The 11881-nt window shown below is 36.3% G+C and overlaps 2 protein-coding genes across 2 annotated transcripts; one reads left to right on the top strand and one right to left on the bottom strand.

The window, feature by feature from the left end:
* On the top strand, positions 1784-5203 carry LOC107617710 (transketolase, chloroplastic; the record flags this gene model as incomplete). Its single annotated transcript, XM_016319550.2, is given in 7 exon segments — positions 1784-2351; positions 2572-2662; positions 2764-2869; positions 2962-3244; positions 3331-3479; positions 3580-3733; positions 3934-5203. Coding segments are annotated over 7 exon segments (2289 nt in total). The 3' UTR covers positions 4894-5203.
* LOC107618167 (formate--tetrahydrofolate ligase) lies at positions 6382-9427 on the bottom strand. The gene is made up of 5 exons (XM_016320140.2): positions 9171-9427; positions 8743-8892; positions 7322-8497; positions 6937-7083; positions 6382-6824 (listed from the first exon to the last, which is right to left on the bottom strand). The coding sequence occupies exons 1-5, from the start codon at positions 9330-9332 to the stop codon at positions 6549-6551; spliced, it is 1911 nt and encodes a 636-aa protein (XP_016175626.1). The 5' UTR covers positions 9333-9427; the 3' UTR covers positions 6382-6548.

The raw sequence follows: 11881 nt of genomic DNA, 5'->3' as shown, positions 1-11881 counted from the left end.
ATTTGCCAATTCAACGGAATTAAACGGGATTTATCACCAAATTAATCCGATTCAAATAAAAAATTAGTTGACAACAAATTGGTTAAAGAATAAAAAAATTTATCAGAAAAGGAGTTAATCGATCAAACAAATTTGATTTTTTAGCAGTTAATTGATTTAAGGTGAAAACTCAGCAGTTCGACTTCACGTAAAGTTGATAGCTGAGAGTCGCTAGATGAAAATTTAGTCAAATCAATCAAATTATCTAACGACTTTCAGTTATCAATTTCACATAAAGTCGACTGCACCTGAGTTTCTACCTTAATTTAAACTAATAAAACACAAAAAATATTTTTTAAAAAAATATTATATATATATATAAAATATATTATTTTATTATGTCTAATTTAGCTTCAGTTAAACTTCGATAAAATTTTAAACCGTTAAATCTTTAACTCGTTTAATTTTTAAAATTTTATTTTTCATGTAGAACAACCAATTTAATAACGGTGGAAACTCAGGTGCACAGTAAATTTTAAGTAAAGTTAATAATTAAAAGCTATTAGATAATTTGATTGATTTGACTAAATTTTTATTTAATAACTTTTAACTATCAATTTTATGTAAAATTAACTGCACTTGAGTAGGAAGGGCTTCATTGGAATATTGGAGATGTCCACAAATCAGTTTGGTATGATGAGTGGACTCCTTTTGGTAAGCTTTGCAACCTTGTTCCTTATGTACATATTTCTGAATCAGATTTCATGGTGGCTGACTTGTGGAAAGGGGTGTCTTGGGAGGTTGATAGTCTTACCACGCCTATTCCGCATGAGATTAAGCAGTTTATTTGTGGTCTGAGATATCCTAGTTTGACTGAGTTGGAGCCACAGTGGGAGTGGTGGCCTGCAGCAACAAAAAAGTATAGTGCAAGGGAGGGTTACAGATGGTTATTAAAGAAAACATTAAATTGGAATGCCAACAGTAATTGGAACTGGTTGTGGAACACAAACATTCTAGAGAAGTTCAAATTTACTATGTGGCTTAGCTTACATGATGCTCTACCAACTGAGACCTTTTGATTCAAGCGGCATTTAGCTTCTTCAGATATGTGTAAGAGATGTAACAAGGCGCAGGAGACTATGGAGCATTGCCTTAGAGACTGTGAACGATCAAAGGCAATCTGGTATATGTTGGATCCGATTCAGGAGCTTTTATCTCGTCCTTGGCTTGTTCACGTTGAATGGGTGTCCCGAGAAGCAAATAGAGCTGCGGATTGGATGGCTAAATATGGTGCCAAGAGTAACTCTAATCATATTATTTGGTCTGAACCTGGTGTTGATCTCCAACGAATCATCCGCTCGGATTTAGAATAGTTTTTGCTTTGTTTCTTTTCTTGTTTAGTCACAAAAAAAAAAAACTGCACTTGAGTTTTCATTTTTAATAACTAATTTTTAACGCGTAATTAGCAACTTTTTGAAGAATAAAACCTATGTTGTGTTCATTTATTACCATGAATAAAAACAAAAAAGGTACAATATTGGAATATGCTACAGAATTAAAATTTGCAATAAAAAAGATTATCATAAAGTTGTTGTATGATGAGGGGAGTGAGTTAGTTGACAAAAAGATTGAGAGGCAGAGAAGAGAGGCATAGCCACAAGCACAGGCTGAGATTTTCCACACCCTCTCGACCATAGGAACTATCTATACATCTCTCACCTCTTCTTCCTCTTCTCTTTACTCTTTCTCTTCTTCTTCTTCTTCTAACTGCCACTAACACGTGGTGGTTTCGTTCTGTTGTTTTTTAAACTAGTTAGTAACCAACCATGGCTTCCTCTTCTTCCTTGCATCTTTCTCAGGCTCTTTTGGCACGTGCTGTATACCTTCATGGCTCTTCCTCAGACCGTGTCTCACTCACCACTACTTCCACTCTCTCCTCATTCCCATCATTCTCTGGCCTCAAGACACTCTCTTCTGCTTCTTCTTCTTCTTCTTCTTCTTCTTCTTCTTCTTCTTCTTCTTCAAATTGTGGCGGTTTAGGCGTCACATCACGTGCTCCACGCAGGGTTGGTTCTGTGGTTCGTGCCACTGCGGTTGAGACACTTGACAAGACCACAGAGGCATCTCTGGTTGAGAAATCCATCAACACAATTCGGTTCCTTTCCATTGATGCAGTTGAGAAGGCTAACTCAGGCCACCCTGGTCTCCCCATGGGTTGTGCTCCAATGGGTCACATTCTCTATGATGAGGTCATGAGGTATAATCCCAAGAACCCTTCTTGGTTCAACCGTGACAGGTTCATTCTCTCTGCTGGCCATGGATGCATGCTCCAGTATGCTCTCCTTCACCTTGCAGGCTATGACAGTGTTCAGGTCAGTCTTGGATGGATAATTTCAGAATGTCATTGTTGAATCCAAATACTTATTTTTAATTTAAATCAGTTCTGAATAATTTTAATTTAGAGTTTATTTTTTATGCACTCACGCTCTAAAATGTTTTAGACAATTGTCCAATCACATCATTTTTTTATGATCATTCACTCTGTCAACGCAAAAAGTAGTTATTTTTGCTGACGTTGAGATTGAATAATAGGAAGAAGATTTGAAGAGTTTCAGACAATGGGGAAGCAGAACTCCTGGACACCCTGAGAATTTTGAGACATATGGAGTTGAAGTTACCACAGGTTACATATGAGATCTCTCTTTAGTTTAAGTTTCCATGTCATGGCATAAGCCTTTTGTTTTCTTGTGTTCTGTTATCTCAATTACCATGTTCTTTGTCTAGGTCCTCTTGGTCAAGGAATTGCCAATGCAGTTGGTTTGGCACTTGCTGAGAAGCACTTGGCTGCGCGGTTTAACAAGCCTGACAGCGAGATTGTGGACCATTACACGTAGGATAAGTTGATAACTGCATCTTGTTTGTGATCTATGAACTTGTGGTGATTGTGTGAATGACAAATTTGTTTTGTTATTGGTTCTCTAGGTATGTTATATTGGGTGATGGTTGCCAAATGGAGGGAATTTCGAATGAAGCATGCTCACTTGCTGGACACTGGGGACTGGGGAAGCTTATTGCTTTCTATGATGACAACCACATTTCCATTGATGGTGACACAGAAATTGCATTCACTGAGAATGTTGACAAGCGTTTCGAGGCTCTTGGATGGCATGTCATTTGGGTAAAGAATGGAAACACCGGCTATGATGAGATTCGTGCAGCTATTAAAGAAGCAAAGGCTGTCAAAGACAAACCCACTTTGATCAAGGTTAGTTACTTGACATGAAGTAGCAGAAATTCATAGCTCTTTAGCTTTGATGTTTGTCCATATACTCATACCATGTCTCTTTCCAGGTGACAACTACCATTGGATACGGTTCTCCAAACAAGGCTAACAGTTATAGTGTTCATGGAAGTGCATTAGGTGCTAAAGAAGTGGATGCTACAAGGAAGAATCTTGGATGGCCATATGAGCCTTTCCATGTTCCTGAGGATGTTAAAAAGTATGGATGGAGTGTTAAGAGATTTTCTTTCTTTCCTGTTAGCAAACTGAGATTTTCATAATATGATCTTGAATGAAACTTGCTTGCTTACTTTCTGTAGGCATTGGAGCCGCCATGCCCCTGAAGGTGCAGTGCTTGAAGCGGAATGGAACGCTAAGTTTGCTGAATACTCGAAGAAATATCCAGAAGAAGCTGCAGAGCTGAAGTATATTATTACCGGCGAATTCCCTGCCGGTTGGGAGAAAGCACTGCCGGTTAGTAGAGTGCTAAACTGATAGGTTTCTCATGCTGTTTATATGATAAGATTCTTAATAGTTATGTTGCATGATGCCTAATCCAAATTATATGCTAACAAGTTAATAATAGCATGTTCATTGTCACATTTCACATTCTTACTTCAATCAAATGGTGCCTGGAATATTAATCATGCTTCCCATTTGATTTCAACTTTCAGACATACACTCCAGAAAGCCCTGCTGATGCTACCAGAAACTTGTCTCAGCAGAATCTCAATTCCCTTGCTAAGGTTCTTCCTGGCCTGATTGGTGGCAGTGCTGATCTTGCCTCTTCCAACATGACCTTGTTGAAAATGTTTGGAGATTTCCAAAAGGGTACTCCGGAAGAACGCAATGTTAGATTTGGTGTCAGGGAACATGGAATGGGAGCAATCTGCAATGGCATTGCTCTTCACAGCCCCGGATTTATTCCATACTGTGCAACTTTCTTTGTCTTCACTGACTACATGAGAGCTGCCATAAGGATTTCTGCGCTGTGTGAAGCCGGAGTTATCTATGTTATGACTCATGATTCCATTGGACTTGGAGAGGATGGGCCTACTCATCAGCCAATAGAGCACTTGGCAAGTTTCCGGGCGATGCCAAACATTTTGATGCTTCGTCCAGCTGATGGTAATGAAACTGCTGGAGCATACAAGGTTGCCGTGCTCAACAAGAAAAGACCCTCAATTCTAGCCCTTTCTAGGCAGAAGTTGGCCCAACTTCCAGGAACTTCTATTGAAGGAGTTGAAAAGGGAGGCTACATCATTTCGGATAACTCATCAGGTAACAAGCCTGATGTGATTTTGATTGGAACCGGCTCTGAGTTGGAGATTGCTGCTGCAGCCGGCGAGGAGATAAGGAAGGAAGGAAAAGCCGTTAGAGTTGTTTCTTTTGTCAGCTGGGAGCTTTTCGACGAGCAATCAGCTGAATATAAGGAGAGTGTTCTCCCTGCTGCTGTAACGGCTAGAGTTAGCATAGAAGCCGGATCAACATTCGGTTGGCAGAAGATTGTTGGCAGCCAGGGGAAAGCCATAGGCATTGACCGTTTTGGAGCAAGTGCTCCAGCAGGGAAGATATACAAGGAGTTTGGTATCACCAAGGAAGCTGTTATTGCTGCTGCAAAAGAACTTTCATAAATCCTCTGAGTTTTCTTGATTTTTGTTTCTTCTTATTCAGAACTTTTAAGTTTCACTAGTGGTATGGATTTCAATTATGGATCTGTTTCTTGAGAAATCACTTTAGCCACAATAAGGAAGATTAGATTACTCTTGAAAAAATGGTTCTCAGAGGAGAGACAGAGACTGAAGGATGAGTGGAATCAATGAAGTTGTAAGAATTTGTAACAACTCTTTTGGCTTGTGAGTTTTTTCACTGTGATGTAGCACTTATTCATGTATCATAATTAATTTAGCCAAAAGGATTGGTATCTGAAGCATCTTGCTTAATTGATTATTTAGACTTCTTTAAGGCTCACTCAAGCTTAAAAATTAAAAATGCAAAAAAAAAAAATCAGAATAAAAGGTGTAAGCATGCTTCAAAGGGAGTAGAAATGACTACCCAACCTGGTTATTCAATTTCAATCTATGTTTTGAACTGACTAATAAAAATGAAGGCTATTCTGTTTTGTACAGATTAACAATAATGGATAAAAAATTATATTTGAGGAGTGCCCTTATTTCTATGAATGCTAGATGAAAGATAAACATACAGTAATTCAACCTGCACATAACATACTCATCTCACTATAACAAAACCAAAAGGTACAGCCATACCAAGAATAAATATGCCTTGAAAATGTAAATTTGTTTTAGCAAATTTTAAAATGCATATGATATGATGCAATTTAATTTTTCTAGTCCAGAACCTTCCTTTCTTGAAACTTGAGTCCCAACAACCACCCTATCAACTTCATCATTGTTCTTAGAAGCTACACTTGCAGTCACTGATGATGATGAGGAGGAGGAATATTCTGTTCTTGACGAACTTTAACTACCAGGAGGGGGTGGAGGAGGAAAGGAAGAAGAGTTGCTTTTGAATATGTGAGAAAGAACATTAGAAAAGTTATGCTTATGTGAAGAGTGAAAGGTGTTTCTGATCTTAGAGGAAAAGTAATAGCCAGAAGGATTAAGTATGAGTAGCATCATAAACAAAACAGAACCAAAAGTGAAACCATAGGCAAATCCCATTGTTCCTCTGGAAGGATATAACCACATGGAGTCAGATTTTGTGAGCAAACGGCTACTCGAAGTTACCGGTGAATCCGGTGCCATTATTGCAGCTGACTAAGCTCTATGATCTGATTATCAATGTGGTTTGTTACAGAACTTGTTCTTGTCTAGTAAGAATAACCAAGAGATGATGATGGTGATGATTGTGAGATCAAAAGAAACTGGTTTGAAAAATGAGGAAGTGCTAGTTTGGGAGAAGGTAAGGGAAGATATGGAGAGATCAGAGTGTTTGTGTTTGAAAGAAGAAAGAAAAAAAATGGACGAAACATATCAATTTTCTTCTTCCAGTTTATCAGATTAAGGTGTTTTAAGTTAATATTATATGCATGGTTAATGTAAAACATTTTTTTTTATTGGCATGATAAAAAGGAAATCCTCATTTTAATTTATATAACAAAAACATATAAATTATTAGGGTGGAACCTTAATTCAACTTAAATGCTTTATGTCATTATTCATATTCATACAGATGAACCAGAAGATACAACACAACATCAACGAAATTGGAAAAGGAAAATGTCATCAATAGCATCCATGTGCCACTTAAGGTTTAATCATTGATTTTAAGAGAGACCAATGACTTTTCCTGTTGCTGTATCAAGATCAATGTCATAGAAGCATGGTCTAGTTGGAAGCCCTGGCATGGTGCTCATTGTTCCAACCAATGGATAAATGAAACCAGCTCCAATGCTGGCTCTAACATCCCTTATGGGTAAGATGAAGCCACTTGGAGCTCCCTTTGCTGCAGCATTGTCTGAGAATGAATACTGAGTCTTAGCCATGCATATTGGTAGCTGAGAAAATCCTTGCTTGCTATACATCTCAATCTGTTTCTCAGCCTGAACCAGATTGTTTTACACAAATACAAAAGTAGCAATCACTTTGTCAAAATCAAAATCTTAGCTATAAGTGTTGTACTTTATAAGTGCATGCAAGAAATGATGATATTACCTGTTCTGAGTACTCGACGCCACTGGCTCCGTAGGACTTTGCTATTGCTTCGATTTTCTCTTTTATGCCGTGTTCCAGAGGATACAGGAACTTCAGTGGCTGTGACACATTCTCGCAAGCTTTTTGAACCGCAATAGCCAGGTCAACCTGAATCAATGCAAGGCATAAGTAAGCAAGTAATAAATTATTCCTAAACTGAATGAAACTAAATGTTCTGCTGATTGTTTCCCTGAATGGTTCCTTTTGATGATTTAGCATAACTTAATCAACTGTAATTTGTTGAATTTTGCATAGAACTCAATATCCTATGATGTTAATGTCAGGGTAAATGTTATATGGCTTCATGGTTAGTTAAAAATGTAGGACTATTGAGGCAAGTACTTACTGCTCCTTTGCCACCATGGGCATGATGGGTACAAATTACAGCATCAAAGGCACCAGCAGCTAAAGCTGCGTTTCTAACTGCGTTTAATTCAGCTTCCGTATCAGTTGAGAACTTGTTGATAGCAACCACGACATTCACACCATAAGCTTTTGTGTTTGATATATGCCTTGCCATATTCACACAACCAGCTTCCACCAGATCAACATTTTCAGACAAATATGCATGGTCCAGAGGCTTTCCAGCAACAACAGCTGGCCCTCCACCATGCATTTTCAGAGCCCTTATTGTTGCCACGATGATGGCACACTGAGGTGTCAAGCCACTATATCTGCACTTAATGTTCATGAACTTTTCTGTTCCAATGTCAGCACCAAAACCAGCTTCAGTAACTACAAATCCACCTGGCCCTACCAACTTCAATGCAATCTTATCAGCAACAATGGAAGAGTTCCCGTGAGCAATGTTTGCAAATGGTCCCGCGTGAACAAGAACAGGTGTTCCTTCCAGGGTCTGCATGAGTGTAGGGTGAATTGCATCCTTCATTAGAACGGTTAAAGCACCTCCAAGACCAAGATCATCAGCAGTTACAGGATCACCCCTCTTGCTAATACCAACAACCATCTTTCCAAGCCTTTCTCTCATATCAGATAATGATGTTGTTAGTGCCAAAACAGCCATAATCTCACTAGCAACTGAAATATCAAATCCTGTTTCTCTTACCATTCCTTTCTCTTCAGGTCCCTGGCCAATGGTAATTTTTCTTAGGAACCGGTCATTAATATCCATTACTCTTCTCCATGTGACAGATTCCGGGTCAATATCAAGCCTAGCAAATTTATTTACTTCTTCTGGCGTGAGATCATCTGGGTTTGTCTTTGAGATGCCAAGTTTCTTGAGACGCCTAAACATGACATCACTAAAGCTCCTTTTACCTTCTTTGTTCGGAGGGCATAATCGGTTAAAGAGAGCCTTATCTGACTGTGTAGACTCATGGAAAATTCTGGTATCAATTGCAGCAGCTAGGAGATTGTTTGCTGCAGTTATTGCATGAATATCTCCAGTTAGGTGAAGATTAAACTCATCCATCGGAATCACTTGACTGTAACCACCACCAGCTGCACCTCCTTTGATTCCAAAAGTAGGTCCTTGTGAAGGTTGCCGAAGGCATGTCACTACCTAACAAAAAAGAGATACCACCATGGAATTTCATTATGTAACCACCATAACCTTGACATTATGAACAATATCTCAGATTAATGAATAATTCCTATAAAGTACAGAGAATGATACTACTAACCAAAACCAGTGTCATAGATCCAAAATGTCAATACATTCCCAAAGTACATGCTATGAAGATAAAAAAACTTGATTCATATCAGTATCAAATGCCATAAATCCACAAGGAAAAAAAAAAAAAAAACCTTTTTGTCAAGAAAAGCTCCTAAAGCTTGACAGAGCCCAACAGTAGTAGTAGATTTGCCTTCTCCAAGAGGAGTTGGAGTAATGCCTCCAACCACAACATAGTACCCATCTTTTGATCCTTGCAGTTCATCAAGAACTGACAACAATACCTGTACATTAAAGTGCATTAAAAGCCATAAAAAAGGCTGAGATTTTATGAAGTCATACAAAATTACACTACTCAGTACCCCCCAGTTCACAAAAAGTGTTCTTTTGACTTTTTTCTGCTCCATCCATAAATGAGCATATCTATACATAAATCATGCAATCTGATGAATGCATGTTAACAAAATCCAGAATTTACAAACATTGCTGCAAATTTGAAAGAGAGAAAAAGGATGCAGAGAACAAATCAGAGTTGAAAGTGAAAGGAAAGAATCAAGAATACCTTAGCCTTATATTTACCGTAAAGATCATAGTGATTGGGAGTGAGATTGAGATCCTTTGCAATCTCAGAGATGTGAAGAGGTTCAACTGAGTTAGCAATGTCTATGTCCGCAGGAACAGGGGACACAACCTCCAACTTCCTCACTGTCTTTGACGAACTCATTCTTCAATCTTCTCAATCAACAACCTATGAATCTCAAGAGTGAAGACGACACTGCTCCTTTGACGATGAATCAGATTTATATGTTCTTTAATCTGTCTTCTTATTTATTGATTCTTATTATCTTATCCCCTTCAAAAATAATAACTATCAATAATATTTTGTTTAAATAATTATGGAAAATGTTTAGTGATAAAAAAAAATCCAAATTTATCTTATTTAATTTTTATTAATTAATTATTATAATAATTTATTTTTTATATCATGATTATCAAATGGGTCAAACGTGATTAGATTATTATGTAAAAAAAATTTTGAAGTTTTACTATATTACATTAAACACCGACAATATTAAAAATAAAAATAAAACTAAAACTAAAACAACAAATTTTAAGCTGTTACAAAAAGATAAAGATTATAGGACGAAAAAATGATGTATTTTGTAACGATAAAATAAAAAATTTAAACTTGTTTTCAATGTTATCTGGCTTAGTGGCTTGGAATTTTCGGCACTGAATACATTATCTTATGTGGCAGCTTCTGAAATGGTTATTGAAATACATTTAGGTTGAATACATTTAGGTTGTTGAAATGTTTGAAATCACCGGATAAAATACTAGTATACTATACTATCATAATTATAATTATTGAAGTTATGCTCAAGATTTAAGATTTGAATTTAATTAATTAAAATTTTAAATTACAAGATTTAGTGTTTATTAACAAACATGATTGATCAAAATAATTAGATAAAGAATACTTTCTAAAGCAAAAAGTTTGTTTTAAGTGTTCTTAAAATATATTGATTGCATGTTTAACAAATTTTATATTCATCCATTTTTTTTTTGGTTTAACCTTTTTTCCTTTTTTGAAAGAAACTATAGACAATAGAACTGTTTTATTGGATATATTTCTAAAATGTATATTAAAAACATTTCTAAATTATATATAGCACATTATTCTACAAAATACACTGCTACATGTGAATGATGGGTTGGAATATTATTTTTACTAAAATAGTATTATTTCTACGATTCAAAACTATTAAATAACTCAAAATGTGAATAAAAAATTTATGAATTTCACTTTTTTTAACCCACACATCTTTATGTAAATTATCATTTTCTTAATTATGAAAGTTTAAAATATTAATAAGTCTATTTATGAATGAATTATTTCATTTATTTTTAAATAAATTTATCAAAACTATATTAATAGAAATAGTAATTTATTCCGTTCAACACCTACTTATTAAAACACCATTACTCAATAAAAACAAAGTTAAAACTTCTATCGTTCAATTCGCATAATCACTAAGTAATGACTTTAAAGGAATTTTGGTCATGGGATTAGAGTTAGAAAAATTATTGAAAATCATATTTTATTTTTTTAAATTATTCTCTTAATTTTTTATAAAAATTTTAAATCTTTTATCTTTCATATTTCAAAAAATGACAAATATATTTAAATTTGTACTCATTTTAATAATAAAAAAATAATTAAAAGAAATTATTATGGAACGGTGGAGGAAGAAATTAAGAAGATTAACGACATGGTGGGTAAGGGAATTTATGATGGAATGGTGGAGGTAAGAAGGAGGGCGCTTGTGGCTTGCTGTGAGAAATGGTATGTGAGGAAAGAATTACATTGGAAGCAGATGTCACGCTTTAGACATGCGAGGGATATAGATAAAAACACGAGGTACTTCCATAACTTAGTTTCGACGAGAAGGAGAAATAACAGGATTGATGCACTGGTCATTAATGGAAGATTGATAAGAAATCAAGTTAGGATTAAGATTGTGATTAGGGACTTTTAAAAGGATTTATATCATCAGGAAGAATCTCTATTGATGGGGTTCAGAGACGGTTTGGTGGAAATGATCAATAAAGAGGATGTTTTGGCTTTGGAGGTGCTACTGAAGAGGTTAGAGAAGTTGTGCGGGATTGTGAATCATCAAAAGCTCCCGGAAGTGATGGTTACAACATAAACTTCATAAAGAAGTGTTGGGATGAAATTGGTTCTGAATTCACAGCAGCGGTGTTGGACTTTTTCCAGTCTTCCAGGCTACCGGCGGATGCTAATCTCATTTGGGTGGCGCTGGCACGTAAGTTTACTAGGGTAAAGAAAATCAAAGACCTCAGGTCGGTTAGCATGGTAGGGTGTGTGTATAAAGTCATTTCAAAGATGTTAGTTAAGAGAATGTGAGCAGTTAAGAGAATGTGAGCAGTAATGCCACAGTTAGTAGGTGAGACGCAGAGTGCTTTTGTTAAGGGGTGGAAAGATTCATGACAGGGCTCTTATTGCTTGCGAAACTGTTCAATGGATTAAACTGAGGAAGAAGGAAGCGGTGATAATAAAGTTAGACTTCCAAAAATCATATGATAGAGTCAAGTGGAGTTTTGTGGATCTTGTGCTACAGAAGATGGTGTTTGGACGAAGGTGGAGAGGGTGGATTATAGAGTGTGTCAGTACGCGTTCTATGTCAGTATTGCCCCCACTCTTATTTTATTTTTTATTTTTTAAATATATACATATATAATATGCCCCAT

The sequence above is a fragment of the Arachis ipaensis genome, chromosome B09, assembly GCF_000816755.2.
Source record: "Arachis ipaensis cultivar K30076 chromosome B09, Araip1.1, whole genome shotgun sequence".
Classification (NCBI taxonomy): domain Eukaryota; kingdom Viridiplantae; phylum Streptophyta; class Magnoliopsida; order Fabales; family Fabaceae; genus Arachis; species Arachis ipaensis.
This window is presented reverse-complemented; position numbering and strand designations above follow the sequence as displayed.